Source organism: Diabrotica virgifera, chromosome 8 (genome assembly GCF_917563875.1).
Source record: "Diabrotica virgifera virgifera chromosome 8, PGI_DIABVI_V3a".
Taxonomy (NCBI): Eukaryota; Metazoa; Arthropoda; class Insecta; order Coleoptera; family Chrysomelidae; genus Diabrotica; species Diabrotica virgifera.
In genome coordinates this window covers 199,889,566-199,913,182 of record NC_065450.1, presented here as the reverse complement: position 1 = coordinate 199,913,182, position 23,617 = coordinate 199,889,566, and the positions used below count along the sequence as shown (strand labels likewise).

General features: G+C 34.3%; 1 protein-coding gene across 4 annotated transcripts in view; it reads right to left on the bottom strand.

Moving 5' to 3' along the window:
• The window catches only part of LOC126890556 (1-acyl-sn-glycerol-3-phosphate acyltransferase alpha), a 98,716-nt gene that overhangs the window by 4,578 nt on the left and 70,521 nt on the right, over positions 1-23,617 (bottom strand). For all 4 annotated transcript variants that reach the window (XM_050659582.1, XM_050659583.1, XM_050659585.1 and 1 more), the window contains exons 4-5: positions 20,758-20,939; positions 7,299-7,458 (exon numbers count right to left, since the gene is read on the bottom strand). In XM_050659582.1, the coding sequence (XP_050515539.1) occupies positions 7,299-7,458; positions 20,758-20,939 (342 nt within the window). The remainder of the gene's footprint in view (positions 1-7,298; positions 7,459-20,757; positions 20,940-23,617) is intronic.

Sequence of the window (23,617 nt, the reverse complement as noted above, 5' to 3'; positions counted from 1 at the left end):
TTTTATATATAGTTCGTCCGCTATAACTTTTCCCATCAGTCACGATTAATTTTCAAACAAATTAAGCCAAATCGATGTGTATATACATTTTGTATACTGTATACTATATACTACACACATCGGCGCACGTTTCACTTTAGTTTTTGATTTAATTTGTTTGAAAATGAATCGTGACGCATGGGAAAAATTATAGCGGACAGATAATAACGGACTTTCAGCTTTAACGGACATTCCGTCCACCCAATTAGTCCGTTATATCGAGGTTTTACTGTATTTAATTAAAAACTAATCTAAAGGAGTTGGCAGGCATTTCGAGTAGGGACACATACTGTTCCCGGATATTTATATCCATTTTTATCAACTTTATGTCCTTTAATTCAATACTTTTAAGTATGTAGGCTTTAATTTAAACCAAACCACTGTTTGGTATTTCAGTTATTAGCGTAAGTACTTCACAAAGTTCTCTGAAGATGAACCGAAGTCCAAAAACGTTCGTTCCGAACAACTGTTGTTATCATTCAGCATATTTTTGTTGTTTTAGCTGACTATTATGTAAATAGTTGTCTGCATGATATATTATCCTGATCCTGGCATAAGACAGGGTCAAAACCTCCTAAAAGTCACGAGTTACGTCCATGACATCAGGCGCTTGTGGTCGCCTCTTTTATTTATTTTTTTTATTAAGCTAATGCAGTAATACTCAACCTGCGACCCTCTAGCGGTTTTTATGCGGACCGAAGGCTAACTAAAGGGCCCTGTGATCAAATTATCTGTCAAATTTCACGTGTTTTTCAAATTGTTTGATAGTGTGCCGATGTGTTTGAGGCGTGTTTAGGCGTGAGGTAGACAATTTAATGACTTTAATTTTAAATTATATTGAAAATTGTAAGAACTCTGATTAAAAAGCAGGGTATTATTAACTGTTAATAATAAATTATTTAATGAACAAATACTCACTTTAAAAATAATTAATACCTATTTACTACATTGCATCGACCCATTTATTAATCAAAAGAAAAATTCAGGTCCGGATTAACAAAAAAAAATACAATAATTGTGACCATGAAACAACACCCTAAAAGATTCGTATATTAAAATTTTCAAAATTCGTCTGCACATTTGAAAAGAGCACAAAAAACTAAGTTTAATTGCTCGCTTCAATTTTTTGCGCAATAATATAATGACATTATTTTTGAAATTACATATATCGAAATTTTTGTTTTGAAAGTTTGAGTTCTTAAAAATTTCGACATTATTTCAAAATTAAAGTCATTGAATTGTCTGCGCAAAAAATGGAAGCTCCATTAAAGCTCTTCTCAAATATGCAAACGGGTTTTGAAAATTTCAATATACAGGATGTTGTTTCAAGGTCACAATGGATTTGTAATTTTGTTTAATCCGGACCTGGATTTTCTTGTGATTAGTAGTTGGGTGGTTTGGGTTCTAAATGTGACATATGTGTACCAAATATCAAAAAAATATACAAGGTGGTTCTAAAGTTATGGGTCCAGAAAGAAAATGTCAAAATCGATAAATCACCTTGTAACTTGGTTATAAACTCGGTGGAGCAATAAATTTAGTATGTCTAGAACCGCCTCATTTACTTCTATTTACCATTCAAGTATTTTCGTTTCCCAATGAAACACCCTGTATACTACTTCATCTTGATTGCGACCCGCAAGCTGTGGCAATAGCTACTATGTGGCCCAGGAAAGAAAAAGGTTGAGTATCGCTGAGCTAATGCCTCGACAACTAATGGCCATTGGCATGGTAGGTACGGTGAATTTTTGCAGTTAGGTACTAAGTGTCATGTGTAGTGTGTGTGTGTTGAGTAAGTGTCTTGTTACTTTGCAAAGTCGACGTCATTTTCTTTGCAAAGAGACGCTAATTGTATCCGAACTTCTGCGGTCCCTCCGGTGAGTACCGATCCCACAAGGACAGAAACTATTTTCATTTATTAATTTATATAATAAACGAAAAATTCCTGACCCTGGTGAGATTCGAACTCACAACCATTCGGACCTTTTGATCCAAAGGTAGGCGCTCTTACCACTGAGCCACAGAGGGGTAGGTCGCTTCTTTTAAAATGGAAGTGTGAGCTACTTCTGGGTCATATTGTTTTCACAAACCGTTGAATTATGCTTGTCTGTCTGTCCCAGGGACCTTGTAAACACAACTCTTCCATCATTGTACCAGATAGGATGACAAATGAGGTGTCGAATGAAAGCTTATAACCCAAGGATGGTACTAAAGGTGAGAATCCGACGTCGGACTTCCGGTCTTAGAGTTATGTGACACATCAATAATCATTGCATATTGAAAAGTGGAGCTCGAACATTTAGTTCCGGTTTTGATGTCATTTTCGGTTAACAAATTATGACCGGAAGTTTGGTAAAAATTACTCTGGTGAAATTTTATATCAATCGATGCAAAGATAAACGAATAATTCAAATATCGACTTCCAGTTCTACTTCCGGTTGGATGAAACGTCTGAAAACCTACGTACTAAAAGTCCAATTGCTTGTTTTGTTGTTGTTTTAGCTGACTATTAAATAGTTATCTGTACTTATGATATATTATCCTGAAATAATACGAAGCTAAAACCCCCAAAACCCACGAGCTACGTCCATGTCTGTAACGATATGATGCCAGAGCGAAGCGATGGGCCAGTCGACCAGAGACGACCGTAGGAGCATCCGTGTTGGCGCATAGCACCGCTGGGGGAAATCGAAATCGAAGGAGTATTGGCATCGAGAGCATATTTAAGGCGAGCCAGGAGAATGAGAAAGTCAGTCGTTGCTAGCGTGTTGAACTAACAATGGCTCGACAGCTGTTGTTAGCGTGTTGAACTAGCAAGAGCTCGATTGGCAATGCTGCACCGTATCTTGAGGTGGAACTATGCCTAAGCAGACGCCACCGTGGTGAAGTGGAGTTTGCCATGACCGTTACCACAGTGGGCGGTAGTAGCGAAGAAGGAGTGACTGCGTATCGGCTGTTGATTTAACGTAGCGAGGTTGTTATTGTATTATTATATTGTATTGTTTATCGTATCATTTTAATATTACTATTATGTTCGGATGACTGTAATAAAGTTTAGTATTGTTTTTCCTTTGCAGAAGACGGAATTATATTTTATTTTATTTGTTTTAAACTGTATGTAATTATCTTAAATATATTTACTTTATTTTTAACCTGTGTTTTACTGAGTCTGGCGTCCTGAAAGAGATACCCGTTACATGTCAGCAGAAGCTTGTGGTCGCAGGCTCGATGCACATTTGTGTGTTTTCAAGTTTTGCGTGCACGTTGTGAGTAAGCTGCTTGTTTTCAAGCCAAGTTTCCCGTCGACTGACATGTGAGCGGTTTCTCGGGGTCAATACACGCCAGAAATAATCAGTTCTGTATCTACGTTGAAAACTATCGCGCGGTTAACGTTTACTGATTGATGGCCAATCTCAGACTGATAAACCGCCTGACTTGTTTTCAAGCGGCGTGCACGTGGCGGTGTAGCAGAAGCTGGCGTGCTCTCGGTCCACGCCGCTTGCAAGTATGTAAGTGAGCACCTACATTGGATCCATATTTCTCCGATCAGATCCGATCCGACGTCGGATTGAAAACAAACTCAAGGTATTAAAGCGTAGTGCCTACACTGAAGTGGGAAGCCCGATCCTATATCGGGCGATTTTCGCTTTAATACTACGCACTACGCTTTAATACCTCGAGTTTGTTTTCAACCCGACGCACGTCGGATCGGAGAAATACGGATCCAATGTAGGTGCAGCCTAACTTGCAAGCGGCTTGCTCGCTGCGGCTCAGCTCGAGTGTGCAGTGAATAAATTCAACTCATGTTGCCACGTAGCTTGCCCGCAGCGTGTACGCAGTTTAAAACCACGCAAATGTGCATCGAGCCTAATGCAAATTGCACGTAGAAAGTTTTAAACACGCACTTATTTTTTTATTTTACGCATATGGCTACGCATGGTACATTTTACAAAGCATGATTTGCATTATCTTAATTACTTCTTTTAATTGGTTTACCTAAGCGAATCATTCGAATTAGTCACTTAAACACAACACGTGTTCTATGTGATAACGATGGTTTTTACAAGTATTTCTAAAAGTTGAATAAACATACCAGCTTAATGATTTTGACATAATTTTGTAATGTAAACGTTAACAACAGTCTTTTATCTACCAATTTACGTATTTGTGTATATATAAATAATATACAGAAATGTTTCTTTCGACCTTGTTAACCAATAATTTCATAGTTAAGACAGTAGATAAATTTATAAATCTTAAAAATAACATTTTATTTACAATAAACAATTTGGTTTTGATCCGATCTGAACGAAAACTAAGACAAATCAAATACCCAATTACCCAGGTCACTTACATTGGACAGATAACAAGATGAGACAGAAGAATTGAGGAACACATCTAAGATTCTTCACGCTTACTTTACTGACCAATCTGAGCATATTGTCTGCTACTTTAGAGCTTTTGTTTGAAAAAGATATAAATGGCGTAAATAGTCAAGGTCACTTATGGCAAATAGAAGAACTGTAGAAATAAGTAAAAGTAAATAGGTAGGTAATAGTAATAGGTAAAAAGTAAATAGTAATAGGTAAAAGTGTAAATGTCGACAAAGCGTGAAAAATGAGTGTACAAAACTGTTGATGAGGAACTATTTTGGGAGAAAAATACTTCGAAAGATTTTGAGGTCCCTAAATGAAAATAGTCCAGACGTCCAGATATTGTAATGAGTATAGGAAAAATTGGCATTCCCACACCCAGAGGACAGAAGAAGTAAATGATGACCGCGTACACATGATGACCGCGTAAACAAGTCAACTCAAATCTAACACAAGTAAGAGAAGAAATTTTAACATCAGAAGATGTCAATGAAAAGTAGAAGAATATACAGAACGCATTGCTAAAGGCTGGAGAAGAAAATTTAAAACCTGAAAAGACAAATAAAAAGCAGCAGTGGATGACTTCGGAAGAAAGGAGAAAATCCAAAGGGAGAAATTAGCCAAAATACAAAGAACTACAAAGTATAATTAAATTAGAGATAAAAAAGGCCAAGGAAAAGTGGTTAAGAGATCAATGCATAGAAATAGAAGAGTATGGCAGAAAATACGACAGCTTTAATATGCATAAAAAAATAAAAGAACTAACAAGTACCAAAAAGCGAGCACAATATGGGATAATTAAAGATGATAATGGTAAACTCATCGTTGACATCAAAGATAAACTAAGGCTTTGGCAAGAGTACATAATGAAACTATTCGACGATGATAGAATGATACAAGAAGAACGACAGGAACAAACAGGACCGAAAGTAATAATGTGAGAATAGAACATGCAATTAGAAATGCAAAGACCGCAAAAGCAGTAGGCCCAGATCAGATACCCACTGAGCTAATTAAATGCATTGCCAAAGAAACACTGCATATACTTTTAGATCTATTCAACAAGGTATACACAACAGGAGTAATACCTCATGATTGGTTCCTGTCCTCGTTTGCAACACTACCAAAGTTAGTACATATTCCTCAAAATAATCCACGGAAGACTGTACAAAAAAATAGAAGAAGATATAGATGACACCCAGTTTGGATTCAGAGGAGGACCGAGGAACGAGAGACGCTCTGTTCGCTTTTAACGTTCTCGCACAAAGACGACGAGATATGAACCAGGATCTCTATATCCGCTTTATAGATTATCAAAAGGCTTTTGAGAGAGTACGACCTCAGAAACTCGTAGAACTTAAAAAAAAAAGAATGTGGACAGTCCAGATATACGGGTTATTGTCAATCTGTACTGGAACCAAAAAGCAAAGGTTAAAATCGAAAGTGTCGAAACGGAAATCATAGAAATCAAAAGAGATGTTAGACAGGGCTGCGTGTTGTCTCCATTGTTATTCAATCTGTACAGCGAAGCTATTTTTAAGGAAGCAATATCAGTGGAAGAACAGGATATATCAATAAACGTAAAAATCTTGAACAACATAAGATTCGCAGATGACACCGCTATTTTTGCAGACAGTCTAGAAGCACTGCAACGATTAGTAAATAGATTACATCAAATCAGTATAAAATATGGACTACAAATGAACGTTAAGAAAACTAAGTTCATGATTATTTCTAAGCAATGCACAGTAGGAAGACTAGATATCGAGGGCAAACATATAGAAAGAGTGAATAACTACAAATATCTGGGAACCTGGGTAACAGAAAACAACGACCAAGGTAGAGAAATCAGGACACGCATCGAAATTGCAAGAACAGCATTTATAAAAATGAAGAAATGTTTGTTAATCGAGACCTACCTCTGGAGCTGAGAATAAGAGCCTTAAGATGCTACGTGTTCTCGACTTTGTTGTATGGAATGAAAAGCTGGACATTAAAAGTAGACAACATAGAGAAGTTGGAAGAATTTGAGATGTGGTGCTATAGAAGGATTTTGAAAATACCATGATCCAACGAGTTACGAATGCAGAAGTGTTAAGAAGGCTACAAGAGGATTGCGAGTTGATAAAGAACATCAAAACAAGAAAGCTGGAATATTTGGGCCACATTACTAGAGGTGCGAAATATGAGATATTAAGGCTCATAATGCAAGGTAAAATAAAGGGTAAAAGATCCATAGGCAGAAGAAGAATTTCCTGGCTGAGAAACTTAAGAGAGTGGTATAGGTGCAGTTCAGTAGATCTTTTCAGAGCTGCCGCAAATAAGATACGGATAGCTGTGATGATAGTCAACCTCTGATAGGAGAAGGAACTACAAGAAGAAGAAGAAGAAGAACTTATGATTCTAAGGGTTGGAATATGGAGAGAAGTTGCTAAGAATCGACATGAGTGGCCAATTTTTTGCGAGCAGGACAAGATCCAAAAAGGGTTGTCGATTATGATGATGAAATAATCAAAATATTATTAATTCCACTCCATTAATAAATTCCTCTACTAATTCACTGCTTATTCTTTTTACACAGTTTTTTTTTGCTAGAAAAATGGTTTTGGCAGAGCCCATTAGCCAGACTTGTTTTTTACACAGTTGCAAATCTATTTATTTACGTTAAAGGCCGGCGCAAACTTATACGGAACAGCCCGCTACGGAACGGACCATGGCTCAGCACGATGTGCTACGATTCCGTAAAGTAGGCGCTAAGCCACTTGAATACACGAAAATATTAAAATGCCTATCGTCGAGGTCCGTTCCGTAGCGGGCTGTTCCGTATAAGTGGGCGCCGGCCTTAACTTTAACCTAAAGTTTGTAATAATTAAAATTAAAATTTACCTGAATCGAAGCGGGCGTTACCCATGAACGAATATCTGGATACTGCTACGGGCTGGATAGGAACTTGGGAAGCAATTGCCAAATGGAAGGCACCTTTTTTGAACGGCAGCAACTTCTTTCCAAGGTTTCTGGTGCCTTCAGGGAACATCAGTACTCGCGCCTAGAAAAAGATTCCATTTAAAATTCTAATAAAAATCGATTTATTTTTCTAATATTATGTAATAAATATGTCTGATTAGTCCAGAGAAATAAGGCAAAAAGCACACTGTATAAAAAAGTAATATACGAAAAGGGTAAACAAAAATTAAAAAAGAAACGCCGAAATCCATCAACAAAAACCATATTTGCTACAAGAGGAAAATGTAAAATATCTGTACTAAAGACGCAAAAAACAATATCTGGAGCAACAATCTATGATATTAATAATGAATGGAATAATTTAAAAACATTTATTGAAAAAACAGTTCATGGAAGCAGGACAGGATTATATCGTCGCTGATTTGCAAAAAGGGGCCAAGTAACATTTTTATATTTTTACTAAGTGGAATTTAGCTCATTTTTACCCAATCTATTTAAAAACACGCTGAACGGAAGGGCCGCCCGAGAACTTTATCGTACCGATCTATTATCGTTATCGTACAAGATACTGGCATTCTATAAAAAGAACAAAGTTACTCGTTATTTTGATATTTTAGAAACACCTTGTATACTTGAAAATATTTTATGGTTCTTCTTCTTCAGGTGCCATCTCCGCTACGGAGGTTGGCAATCATCATAGCTATTTTAATTTTTGAGGCAGTAGCTCTAAATAGTTGTTTTGAGCTGCATCCAAACCATTCTCTGAGGTTCTTCAGCCATGAAATTCGTCTTCTGCCGATGCTTCTTCTGCCATCTATCTTTCCCTGCATTATGAGTCGCAGGATGCCATACTTCTCGCCCCGCATCACATGTCCGAGATACTGTAGTTTTCTTTCTTTAATTGTAAGTTCAACTTCCTTCTCTTTACCTATTCTTCTCAGTACTTCATTGTTCGTAACTCTATCTACCCAGGAAACCCAGGAAACGGTTATGGTTCTACGCATCATTAATTCCTGCATTTGAAAAAATGTTCGATGCCATATTTCGGGGACACACTATAGATATATAGATTATTGCATAAATCAATAGAATATTATAGTCATACATTCATTTCAAATTAGTTCATTTTTCTGAGAAATTAATAGTTTACAATATTTGCATTTCATTCTATTTGTATTACGCCAGTCAATGCGCGAGATTAAGAACAAGATATTACCTCCTAATTATATCATACTGCATGGATTTTAATGAAATTTTGGGAGTAGCCCAATCTCCTAATTCAAAGTCTATCCTATACGGGTGAGGCGAATAAAGGGCCTATTAGAAATATCTCTAGAACTAAAGGCAACAGAATCATGAAAATTGGAATAAAGTGGTTTTGAAGGATGATCTATTAAATGAAAATATTTTCATCTCTTTGCAACTTCCGGTTATACCGGAGTTGTTTATAACTTCGTTTTTTTTAATGGGACACCCTGTATATTTTCACATTTTTGAATTCTCTTCGATGTCTTCTTTCTTAAAATATCAGATTTTGTAATATTATACAGGGTATTTTAAAAGATAATTAAGTTTTTTTATTAATTTCGTAGCAAAATTAACACCCTGTAGAATTGTAGTAGTTTGACATCTAAAACTCTACTTATGTTAAAATAATTTTTAATATACTCTACTATTGTTAAGAACCATTAGTATAGCTAAATTTTTAATTTTAGTATACAGGGTTGGTCAAAACTCGGAATGAGTATTTTCTGAGTTTTCTTAAATGGAACACCCTGTATTTTAGTATTGTAATGAAATGATATTTTATGGTACTTTTTTATTTCTTAAGCATTCCCTATACCTAACTGCTTTAATTTGTGCTTAATTGTTAATCGCACCAACAATCTTAACTACGTAGCTATTTTGATAGCTAAACCATTATTGGTCATTTTAAGGACCAGTGTGGATTAATATGTATTTAATTCTGAAAAATTATTTGGGACTGAGTATTTTCACGGCCAACCTAATAAAATTTTACGTATTTTCTGTTGCAATTAATGTTTAGCTTGAATCACAAATAACTCACAAATTAAAGCAGGTGTTCCATTTAAGAAAACTCAGAAAATACTCATTCCGAGTTTCGACCAACCCTGTATACTAAAATTAAAAATTTAGCTATACTAATGATTCTTAACAATAGTAGAGTATATTAAAAATCATTTGAACATAAGTAGAGTTTTAGATGTCAAACTACTACAATTCTACAGGGTGTGAATGTTGCTACGAAATTAGTAAAAAACGTAATTATCTTTTAAAATTTCCTGTATAATATTACAAAACCTCATATTTTAAGAAAGAAGACATCGAAGAGAATCCAAAAATGTAAAAATATACAGGGTGTCCCATTTAAAAAAACGAAGTTATAAGCAACTTCCGGTATAACCGGAAGTTGCAAAGAGATGAAAATATTTTCATTTAATAGATCATCCTTCAAAACCCCTTTATTCCAATTTTCATGATTCTGTTGCCTTTAGTTCTCGAGATATTTCTAATAGGCCCTTTATTTGCCTCACCCTGTATACTTCTCATTTTTCCTTAAAGTACCTACACTAGTCATATATTTTTTTGCACCATATCTCGCTTAGTTTGAATGTCACCGACATTTAACGGTGCTCGTTTTAAAGGCCTTTTCAAACACTGCAAAAGGCATTGGTAGCACTATACACCTAAACTACCGTCCCTCTGTTATTTCAAGTTGAATACACCAATTTGAGCATGCACCAAAAAACAAACTCTTTTCACCTACTATATCTCTTTTTGTATGTATTATAAATAAAACATTTACGAAGGAACGAATCTCTTTGTTATTTGTAATCTAAAAAATGTTTTATATAATGTTTTTAGTTCGATGCATAGTTTTTAAGGTATCCACAAAAAAACCGTCCGAAAACGTGTCATTTTTCAATGAAAATGGCCAATTTTCAACTACGCATAACTCAAAAAGTATTGAGTTCTCAAAAAAAGTATAGACCAGTTTTTGCTTAGAAATAGGTTCTCTAGCCACTTCCGTGCTTATTTTGACCAATAAATTTTCCACCCCCTTGCAGGGGTGGGAACCGCCCCAAGATAAAAGCGCCATAGTATTTAGATTAGATTTTGTTTCTTGAGCTATTCCCTCCGTACTGTGAAAATATCAAGTACATCGATGTAGTAGGATGGAATTAAGAGCCAAATACCCTCATTGACTGCCCTATAATAATCTCTGCTATGATCGCGTGAGCAGTGCCGGATTTAAAGTACTTGCGGCCCTAGGCCAAATTGCTACAAGCGGCCCCCAATAACTTCTAATCTATCTATCTAATTAGCCATTTTTTACAAAACGCCCCTTTTTGCTTGCGGCCCTAGGCCGCGGCCTAGTGGTGAATCCGGCACTGCGCGTGAGACAGGACACATATGTACACGATTATAGCAAATGTAACTTTTCGAGTTTTTGAGCTACAGCAACAAGTTTTATGTCATTGGAAAGGTAATTCTACATTCTTTCAAAATATATAAAAATATACAGGGCGTATCTAAAAAAATTAAGATTTTTTTTTCATTTCCGATTCAACCGGAAGCCATATTTTGGGTAAAATTTATTGTGATAATAGATAATAAAGTACCATATATGTCTGCAAAATTTCAAATTTCATAACTTTTTCTGAAAAACGATAATATTCTTCTTATAGCCCCATCTTTAGGCTATATAACGACTTTTTCTAATTAAACCTATCTTAAACAAGTCTTTAGATAGGTAGGGAAATGTGTCGGGTGGGCGGTCGGCCATCTTGGCCGCCATTTTGAATTTGAAAATGTCAAATTCCGTATTTCTATTTACCTATCGATGAGCTAACTTTGAGTTCAATTTCATTCGTTTCGGTCAAAATTTGCAAAAATGGGCCCTAAATAACCCCCCTATTTCGGCCCCCCTTTGAGAGGTTTTTTTAAAAGCTTAGTTTCTTGACAAAATTCTCTTAAACTTACTCATACCGAATTTCATCGAAATCGGTCCAGTAGTTTTTGCTGGGCGGTGGCGACATACGTACGTACGTACATACGTACGTACATACTTCCGACATGTTTTTTTATTTGCTTTTTAGACTCAGGGGGACTCAAAACGTCGGAAAAAAGTGAAATCTGAAAATTTTTTTTGCACGATCCTATAACTTTATTATACTATACTACGTATGTTGTAATACGATAAAGTAAAAATGTTAGTTGGCACCAAAAAATTACGAGACTATCTCAACAACAGTAAGTAATACATTTGACCAGGGCCGCGCCGTCCATAAGGGCGAAGAGGGGCGGTGCCCCTCGGCGCCGAATCAAAAAGGCGCCGCGCCGGTATGTGCCGAAAAATAAATTTGACAATACCGAAATTACTAGAAATATTAGTAATATTTTATTATCTTGTAAAATTGAAAACTTACCAATCGTAGGTATCTAAATATTAAAATAGCAGTTACTATTACTTTGATCCCATAAGTGTAGGAACCCTTATTTCTATCATTAAACTGAAATGTTAGTCCATTAACTCACGGTAAAATATTGCAAAACCTCCGAATTTTAGAACAGCTTAGATTTGACATAAAATTTGGCATACACATAGCTAACATGTCAAAGAAAATAATTGATATTGTATCAGCGTGTGCGTTTGCCCTGGGAGTGAGTACCACACCTTCTCAGAGGTGAAAAAATATAACTCCAAAATAAGACCGGAGGTGGACAAACTGACGAATTGTAAGTAGTATGTAACTATAAAGATAAATTATAAAGTTTTCGATAAAGTCGATACCTTTTGAGTTAATGCGAGTAAATATGTTCATTTTTCAATAAAAAAGCACGTTTTTAAACGCGTTTTTCCAAATAACTCCAAAAGTAAGTATTTTATCGAAAAAATATTCTTGGAAAAATTTTGAAAAAAAGCATTTTTTTCAAAACTTCAATTTTTTTTAATAATATTTTTTTTTAATAATCACTTTGAAACGGTGAAACTTAGAGATCATATAAAAATACATTACATAAATACCTAAATAAGTACATAGGTAAATTGTAAAGCTGTAACGATTAATTTCATTTGAGATGTTAATTAGGCGGAGATTTTTGCGATTTTTTTTATAAAAAAAAAGCACCAACTTTATTTTTAGCGTACTTAAGTGGCTTACTTTTGATGCTAAAACATTTTTAAAAACAAAAATAAAGGTTTTTCTAAAGACTAAAAAAGTTATGATGAGTTTAACTCGAAAAGTGCTTCATTTTTTAGTTATCTCAACTTGAAATATTCGATTTGGAATTTGACTAATAAGAACCCATTTTCCACGAGGTACAACTCTGCCTCTGCTAGGTCTACTGACTCCTTGCATACACAATTTTTTTCATTTTTTTATAAGCTATATTTTTGATAAGAAAATTTTTTTCAATAAAATACACACTTTTTGTGTTATTTGCAAAGAACAGTCTAAAACAGTGGTTTTATGTTGAAAAATGAACATATTCACTCGCAAATAACTCGAAAAGTATTGCTTTGCGGACATATATTTTTCATCCCCGAAAAAGGGTGGCACTCATCCCCAGGACAAAAGTACACATCGACGCAATATAAATTTCTTTCTTTGATATGTTAGCTATGATAGTGTAATCTGTTCTCTGATAGTGTAATCGCTGTTTTTTGTAAATATTTATAATATTCATAATATAATAACTTATCAGCATATTACCTTCATGCTGCTCACAATCTAAGATCAGATAACTAAGAGTTACCAAGAGGGCCATGCTAGGAATCACAAGGAGAGAGAATACCAAATAATATCATCAAGCAAAGAAAAAAATCAAAAACATAGTAGAGCATGTAGCAAAAAAGAAATGGAAATGGGCAGGTCATGTGGCAAGAACACCGTCATGTGGAATAGCGATCGCGGGAGGACAAACGAAGCAGAGATCGGCCACCAACGCGCTGGAGTGACGATGTAAAAAGAACTGCCGGGATCTAAATGATGGTAGCTCAAGATAGGGTGACATGGAGAAAATTAGAGAAGGCCTATGTTCAGCAGTGAACGATAACGGCTAGATTATGATGATGATGTTACTTTCCTAACACATAACAAATAGTTTGTAGGTATACCGTATACCGATTCACTAAGTTGTAAAAAACTACTTACAAAGGGAGGAGGAAAGGGGCGCTTAAAATTACTTGCCCCGGGGCGCTTGGCGCGGCCCTGCATTTGACCCCTTTTACAGAATAGGTAGAACCTTCGTACCTATCATTTTTGCTCATAAGCCCTCTTTTGAATATAATGTCACTTGGCACCTTCTTGCAAATCAGCGACGATATTTTAAAAAAATTAATGACATGTATAGAAGGTATAAAGAAAGCGGTTAAACCATAATTAATAGGAGTCAAAACACTACATGAAATCGTCAACACAAAACAAAGGATCCACTTCATTACACCGGAAAATTTATATAATTTTGATAATATCAATAAAATTCATTTATTCTTGCCGACATTTCTCAATCTGGTCATGCTTTGGTCATGATTTCATGAACCAAAACAGAAACAGTTGCTACAAAAATCTATGAGGCGTTCTGGTGAGTCATGTAGTCATTAACTGCAACCATGTCGAATTACGCCATTACCTTAATGAGTTTTTTTAAAGATTCATGGTATTTAATAATATGTATCGAGTATAGACAATAATAACAAATTAAGTAATAATAATATTGAATGCTAGATTTCAAGATGGAAAATCGATGTATTTTTTACTTGGAACTTAAAGGTCATGGTGTTGCCACATCTTTTATCGAATGGGAATTTATAATAACGGGGATGTGATCTTCGGATTATGTAATGTTTCATTTACAAAAATTTACAACTCATTTGCTCTTTATTTTCATTGTAGGCTAGCGGCACACCCCTAATTTGAGGCTTAGAAATCGAAAGAATCGAATCGAAAGAAATCGACCATGACAATAAATGACAATAATTTGTCGCTTTAGGTTTTCGAGGTCGCTGAATGCGAAAATGAAGTTTATTTTTATCTTGAATTGGTAGAACATGTTCAAAAATCAAATTTTAAGCAATATTGCGAAAAATCAATTTTGTTGATTTTTCAACTTAAACTCGCTGTATCTTTGGTCGCTGTAAATATTTCCTTTTGAAAATTTTACTGTATCATCTTTGAAGTATTTAGATAACAATGAAATTGTCCGAAATGTTTAAAAAATGAAAAGAGAAGTTGTTAATTTTTAAATATTTTGTCGTCAGATTTCGTTAGCTTCATGTTTACTTAAAAAAGTTGAGTGACAAGCTTTTCAGTTTATAATTTTAACCAACACAGCATTAAAACATAAGTCATGAAGAAATTTTCTGGAAAATTTCAAGTCAAAATATGAAACAGGGAAAAAGTTATGTGACTTTATAGACGAGTGGTAGTCCCCAAAAAAACGCTTATTTCTCGAGAATCTGACCACGGTATGGTGAATGGCTAATTTTGGTCATACTTTATGCTTTTGATAGTGCTGAAAACGAAAATGAAAACAATTTCGCCCTAAAGATAAAAAAAATTAAATCATGTTTTTCTTAAAATTAAAAGTTGCACCATTTTTTTTCTATAAAACATTTTGTTCTTTGTACTCTATGTTTTAAAATATAATTTGTCACAATCTTATTAAAAACAATTTTTGGACACCCTATACAAATAATTATATTAATGTTGATATTAGTGAATAGAGCATTAAATCTTAAATCAAAAAAATTGACACTGGACCTTTTAGCATTAAGCCACATTATGTGACTTTGTGTTAAAATAGCCAATTTCAATTTTTTTCATTTTGTTTGGTCAATATTAAATTCAAAAAAAAGCTGTACAAAAAAAAAATTTGACATTGGCCCTTTTAGAACCAAGCCACAGAAATAACCTTTCGAATGAGCTATCACACGACCCCTATTCTCATTTAAAAAAATCATCGATTACGTCATCACGTCCAGATGGTTTACGTCACTAGTATGATATATTATATGCCAAAAAATTATAATTTAAAAATAAAAATCGACCTATTTCGGGATTTATCTCAAGATTCGCCCATTCTCGAGAAAATAAATTTATTCCAAGTCAAACGTCCTCACTGTATTACTGTATGTATATTATTTTGGTCTCAATATAAGTTTTTTCCGACTCTTTACGTTTTTTAGTGTTTCTTCCAACTGATCGTTTTCTTCTCCTCTACTGTCATCGGTTGGAGTTGGGGCATATACTCTTATTATGACTTTATTTATCTTCTATCTATATTTATCTTCCTTTTATTTTAATGTCTGTACTGATTATTCTTTCACTTATCTAATCATTTGTCAATTTCATTTGTCCTATCCTTGACATATTATGTATTATATTTTTTACTACAGATACTCTCTTTTTTGCTCTTTGGCCTTTATTTATTCTGCTGTAGTAATAAACATATTCTTTTATTATTTCGTTTATTTGACCCTTTTTCTTTATTTCACTAAGTAGCGCTATGTCAATTATCCATTATTTTAGTTCCGTAAAAGTTTCTTGGTATTTATTGTTTGTATTCTGTACTTTCCAGCATCCAATTATTTCATTTTCTTTACAGTAATATTCCGCATTTTCTTCTTCCTTAAGAGCCATCTCCGCGACGAAGGTTAGCAATCATTATGGCAATTTTGACCTTCGAAGCAGCTGCTCTGAACAGTTGCCTTGAGCTGCAACCATACCATTCGGACATCTTGGGTATTAGTGCACCCTATGTAACGCACAGCTGAATCTTATGTTTGTGCGTCACAGTGTTGCCATGCCATTTCTTTCATAATTTCAATCAATGTTAAATGTACCTACAAGAATAATAGAATAAGAACGTTTACATCTCCGTCATTATACTAGGTAGAATGACAAATGAGGTGTCAAATGAAAGCTTATAATCCAAGGATAGTTCTAAAGGTGAGAAATTAGACCTAGATTGTCTGTCCCTCAAAAAATAAGCGTTATATTGGGGATTTCTAATGTCGACATTAAAAGTTGCACTATTTTTTTTTTTCTATAAAACATTTTGATCTAAAACTTACCAGAAAACTTCTTTGTACTCTCTACTTTCAAATAAACGTGATTAAGAAGCTAAATTTTAAACTTCGTCACACAACTTTTGCGATTAAACTTTGCAATGCACAAATCCGCACCTTTTTCTTTGAAAAATTCATAACCTTTATCACGATAAGCATAAAACTTAAAGCAGGTACCCTTGTCTTCAGAAATGTTCGAGCTATATACTGTAAAAATTTCAGAAAAAAAATATTAAAATGGAACAGAGTTGTAGCGAGGTAAACGCAAAAAACGTGATTTCATTTTTTTTTATTTTTAGGTTAAATTGCGATTTTGACAATGTTCCCCCACATAAAATTCAAAATAAACCTCATTTTCGTTTTCAGCACCCTCGAAAATATAAAGTATGAATAAAATTAGCCATTCACCCCTCCGTGGTCAGTATCTCGAAAACTAAGCGCTTTTTGAGGGTGTCCTGCTCGTGTATAATATCACAAAAAATTGTAACGTGATAGTATGAAAAAATAGAGGATACGGCAACGGTGTTACAAGTGATGGTCGGATCCAATGCCAAAATCTACACAGACATATTAGGGTGCACTAATATCCAAGATGTCCCATTCTCTCAAGTTCTTCAACCAGGAAACGCATCTCTTTCCTACGCTTCTCCTACAGTGGCGGCCCGTGAGGTAGTGCCATAGAGCCATGGCACTACCTTCCTAACTATGCAGAAGCATATTTTTTATTTTTAAAATCTTTTAATGCCTGTTAATTTTTTGTGTGTATTTCTTTTTATCTTCTTAAATTATATAAAATCTGGTAACTGTGCGCGCAGTACAATCGCTGCCACTTACAGCGGAGATTATTCGGCTGGAGAATCTTGAGCTAAAATTGGTACTGGCACGGCTGAAAAGAGAAAGATTTTACGAGCATCCTATATAAGTGACAGAGGAAGAGCTATATTGGACTATTTAGTATACCTTAAATGAGAATCGCGTGCCGGGCACAAGGGTATCTATTTATTTTGAGTTTCTTCAAGTGCTGGCTTGTCGCTTTTGTTATGTCTACTTTCTGTTAAAGTTTTTGTATTTATAATATTATTATTAAACTTTTAGTGAATCATGATCGTGGGTGTAGTATAAATAATATTTTGATTATTTCTTAAGTTTAATTTATTAATTGACAATGAATCAGATTAGTATCTTAAAAAAACTCTTTTGGTGGCTTTTCTTTACAAATTTTATAGGGTTTTGTGGAGCTTTAGAGTTAGCTTAAAGAGGTCACGACGAAAAAAATTCACAAAATAGAGGCATATTTAAGGAACTGGTCAACTTTAGCGCCGAATTAGACAACGACTTAAAGGTTCATCATATTTAAAGTTCCAGATCTTTCAAAGGTCTACCATCTCCTGACATGTAGTTCTTCTATGTAATTTATTTATGTAGGAGAAGTTTTCTGCTTACAAGCGTCGGTTGCCCAAAACATTTTTTAATGAAACATGGAGACAATTTTAATTTTTAAACAAAACTCGGTTTAAAACTGAATTAGAAGTACTGTATTAGTGAGACGAAATAGGTACTACCTCTGGGGCTATTCCGCTATGAGTTTTATTAAATGAGGAAGGTTTAAAAAGCACATTGGAAGAAACTATTAAACTTTTAAGCATTTTAATTACCATTCCTATATCAATATCTGAAGCAGAACGCTGTTTTTCGATGTTAAAACGAATTAAAACATTAGTTAAAAATACAATGAAAGAAGAACGACTTAGGACTTAGGTATGTTATCTGCAGAAAAGCATATTGTAAATGGTATTGATAATTTTAATAATAAAGTCATTGAAAACTTTGCAACCAAAAAAAAACAAGAAGGATGTATCGTAAACTTTAAAAGTGGTATTAACACAACTTTTGCATGTGTATAAATATTTAAATAGTATTATTTTTATAATTTTATAAATAGAGACTAAATCGTAATACAAGCTAAGTAATATTAGCAGTAAATAATGGTTGTAAGTTGAGAGTTTTTTTATTGTTAATGAATTTACGGAACTGTTTTGATAAATTTTGAACAATTTCTTGGCACCTCAGATAAATACAGTAGAACCCCGCAAATCCGAACCCCGCTAATCCGAACGTTCGGCAAATCCGAACCACCGGCAAGTGAAAAAAAATAAAAAATTCAAGACAAAACCTTAAAAACATGTTTATTATACAGAATAAATCCAGTAAATTGAACAATTTAGGATTAATAGGACTTTGACATTTAAAATTTCTTAAAAATGAATACGTAGGTACTTTATATGTAGTGCTTTAAAGGTTAAATATAAACTTAGGTATTTCGGTTCTCTTGCAGTTAACTTGAGTCCAAAAATATTGTCCACACTCTTGCGAGAAAGTTTTGCGACTCAAAATCAACGAAAACGAAAGCTTTAATTATTAATTAGGCTGACTTTCGGATAATCCGAACTTTTCGGAATCCGAACAGACTGCCCCCCAATTAGTTCGGATTTGCGGGGTTCTGCTGTATACATAAGATACATAAGGTAAAAGTATCAGCGCCTATTTTTTTTTAATTTTTGTTTTATAACTTTTTTGACAATATCGTGAACCCGTCACTAAAAATTTTGGTGGCTGTCCGAATTCTGGCACTACCTTCTTAAAGTAGTACGAGCCGCCACTGTTCTCCTACCCTCCAATTTTCCTCGAATTATGAGTCTCAAAATGTTATATCTTTCGTCTCTCATCACATGTCCAAGGTATTGCGATTTCCTTTCTTTTATTGTGTTTTCAATTTCCCTCTCTCTGCCTATTCTTCTTAACACTTCTATATTCGTGAATCTATCTATCCATCAAATCCTTTGTCCACATTTCATACGCGTTAAGTCGATTTATTGTATTTCGATCTAATGTCCATGAATCTGTTCCATAGTAAAGCACACTGTGTACATAATCATTTAATTAGTCTTAGTCCACTGGCGAAGCGTCCATGTAACCACTGTTACCATTGGTAACAGTTAAAAATCTTGCAAATAAATATGTATTTTATGACGATGAATAATTCCATTTATTATTTTATTTTATTTTTATCAATAGAAATATATTATTATATTATGTGTTAATAGTACCTAATTCAGTAAATAGCCAGACACACGAAAATATTGGCGAGTTTATGTGACTCAGTTGCACTTTATCATATTCTGTTACCAGTCTCATTTGTGGTGACAATGAATGGTTATCTCGCTGTCGCTCGGGCGGCTCGGGACCGGCTAGTGAAAATTTTGAAGGAGCGATGGGCGTAAGCTCACTGTGTATATCAGTAGGGCTGTTACCAGATTTAAATTTGCTAACAGTAGGTACCTATAATAAAAAGTGTGCGTGCAGTTCACCATGGATGAGTGTCGCTGCGTAATCGATCAACTACTTGAAAAGTAATTCTGATTGAAAAATAAAATGAGATTATTGAAAATGAAAGACCTATTTTAAACAATTTAAAACAGGAATTTAAAAAATTAGCTTGATATTTTAAATTTAGTTGGTACAGTGAAAATCCTTGGTTATGTGGTTGCAAGAAAAATAGACTGTATTGTTGGCCATGTCTTCCGGTTTTTACAGAAAAATGGGTGGACCAGGTTCACGATTTAAATAGTTTTCGAGTTTTAAAAAAGAGACATGAAATTTCTCCGTTACCTACATGTAAGATGTATACCCAATTTGATTCAGTTTGGCAAAACAAGAATCAAAAGTTCTCTTAACCACCAAGCATTTAAAGCAAATATTGCTAAACATAATGAGTTTGTTAAAAAAATAGATAGGTACTCGTATATCCTTAGCTCACTTATAATAGATATGTACCGTATGTTTTTGGCCGAACAAGAATTAGCGTTTCGTGGTCATTTTGAGGGCGACTGCTCTGACATTCGAGGCAATTACAGGGAATTGTTAACATTAATTGCCAAAAAAGATCAAAAATTTTGCCAACATCTAGCAACATCAACTGTTTTTTCGAGAGTTTCAGGTTACAAAATGATATTATTGAAGCTATATGTATATACATTTAGCCATATCTTCATTTTTTTAAATAAGATTTTTTGCATTTGGTTTTGGTAACACTTTAGAAAAAGTCACGCGTCGCCACTGTCTTAGTCTGAGGGCCAATGTCAAATCTTTGCTGCATAAAATCTTTTTCATTTTCACGAAGTTGGCACGTGCTTTTTCAATTCTTTCTGCATATACTGCCACTTTTTACCGGTTTTAATTGCCATCACTAATGACATCATTTGATTAAATAATAAAGCTCCTACTCACCTTCCGCCTTTTGATAATTTGACCAGTTTTGTTCACCGCCGATTGGGCATCTTTGGCTTTAACTCTGTCGATAAAAATGGTTCCCCACAGCCAGGCAGCCAATCCGAAGGGCTGAATGTAGAAGATCTCCTTCTTCGATATCACAGTTGAGTTTGGCATTAAGGGCCATAAATAGGCTAAAACTAAATAGGAGAAAACTCATTACAAATTGTTTAAAGTACATATTTAAATATGTATGCTTTATTTTTGTTTTTTTTTTAAGTTTGTAACATCAAAATTAAGTTAGTTACGCTCAAAATAATGTTGGTTCCTTTTACTGTAAAAAAAATCGTGAAAATCATCCCCTAAATAGCATCCCAAATGAAATTAATCGTTACCGCTTCACCACAAACTTTACTTTTGTATTGTTTATAATGATCTGTAGTTTCATCGGTTCAAAGTGTTTATTTTTGAAAAGGCTGAAGTTAAAAGGACTTGAACTAGTCTCTGATCACGAATCTATGCAAATTCTTATCAGTCATATCTTAACCAATTCTTGCCTTACAGGAAAACAAGAAATTTAAATATTCAGAAAAGCGAAACCTACATTTTTTTACTCGTTGGGATTTTTGTTATTATTAATAATTTTTAGTTATTTTGAAAAAAAAAAGGAATTTTTGAAGTTATACTCCTTTAGGCGCGATTGAGAGTAAAATTTCATAATTCTGCGCGCATGCGCACACAGACAGTATGGTATAAACGTTATACGGGATCTGATTGGGTGTTAAAATCATGTGTCAATAATTGTTCAATATGGAAATTTTGGATAAACAAATTAATGTTGTGTATATTAGTTTTTATTGTTGTGATGGCAGAGAAAAATTCAAGTTTATAATATTGTAGTGACTTTTTAAATAGTTTTTAAAAGAGACAGGTACGTAATAATTGTAAATATTTCAGTATCCTAATAAAAAATTTCATACAGTCGAAAAAATGAAAGAATACCCATGAACGAACATATAGAACACGCTGTATTTTCCTGTCACCGTGTCACAAAGAAAATTGTCCAGTGCAAGTACATGTAACAATAATTATTACATGTACTTGCGCTGGCCAATTTTTTGTGTGACACGGTGACAGGAAAATACAGCGTGTTTTATATGTTCGTTCATGGGTATTCTTTCATTTTTCCTACTGTAGGTAGGACCTACCTGTTTGGAAATTTTAAAAAGAACCTACTAAAATAGTATGTAATGCTTTGATTTACATAATTTGATTACCATCAAAATTTCTATCAATATTCACCTAATATATTGTTTTCTTACTCTATGTTTTGTTGTATTCTAATATTTCTTTCTATTCTAAATAATTTCAATTCAAAATCAAAATAATTTGGTCAAATTCAGAACCGTCAAATGTTTAATCCGTTTAGTTAGTTGATCTTCGCACATGATGACACGTGGTCTCCGTGGGTAAAAGTTTAAGGTGAATGAATTTCAATACTAACTGCGCTGATAAGGGGGTTCGAACCCCAATGGAAACTTTTATTTTTGAAGTTATACTTCTTTACGATCGGGGGTGAAATTTTATAATTCCCTGGCGCATGCGCAGACACACAGGGTCAGGGACAGGGACAGACGCGTTGCTAATCTTTCAAATTATGTATGTATCAGCGCAAATAAGTCATTAAAAGAATATATTAGTGTTATTAATCTTCTTCTTCTTCTTCCTTCTTTTATGTGGGCTTTAAAGCCTGTTTCTTCTTCAATATTAGCCTCCTAAATTGTTTAAGTTAACGCACCATCTTTTTCTTGGTCTGCTAATACTTCTTCGTCCATTTGGTGACTTATCTCGTGCTATTCGTAATATCCTATCGTCTGCCATTCTACTAATGTGTTCGTTCCACTCCTGTTTCCGTTTTGTCACCCATCCATTTATGTCTTCTACATTGCATGATCTTCTTATGTTTTCGTTTCTCTTCCTGTCCAACAGACTTTTCCCTGATATTCGTCGGAGTATTGCATATCTGTTGTTTCTAGTAGTCGTCTCGTTTGAGATGTGTCAGGTCTTGTCTCCGCCGTGTATGTCAATATAGGTCTAATTGCTGCTTTATAGATTCTTAGTAAATGTTCTTAGTATAGTGTTCTTAGTAAATGTATTATTTATTATAATTTTTGTGTCTTTGGATTTGTCTTTCTTGCGTAAGATAATAAAATATCTATTTTTATACTTCACTTTGATCTATTTGTCACCGTGATGTGTAATTATATCCGACACGTCAATAGCACGGGGCTTCATAGCTCGGTTGGTATAGCATTGGACCAGAGATCGAGAGATCGAGGGTTCGAATCCCGGATGATTCATATTCATTTTTTTTTGGTATTGTTGTTTTGGTTAATTTTTGGTAGTTATTGTTAATTTTTGGTATTGTAACTGTTAAGTATATTTATTTCTTTGAAATTATAAAATATAATGGAAGTATAACTTTTTACGTACGTACAAAGTACACACACATTCTTTTTTTCAAATCTGAACTACACTGTGGTTATCGAAAGACTGAACTTCTGCGTAATCTGGAATGAGTCCGCAACTGCCAAGTGCGAATACTAAGTACGAGACTGTGACTGTTTTGTTCGCGACTCACTGATGCGTTCTGGCCTTAACCCTCCCCGGATCGAACTGTGTTACACATCTTCAAGCATCTATCTATCTATCTATCTCTCTAATAGAGATGTTGAAAAAAGTATGTACTCGTTACAAAGTACTTGTTACAAAGTACTTGTTACTTACGAATACCGAAAGTAACGTTTACTATACAGAGAGGCAAATCGTTACTTTGATTACTTTGACTACTCTGATTACTTCGTTACTTCGTACTAAT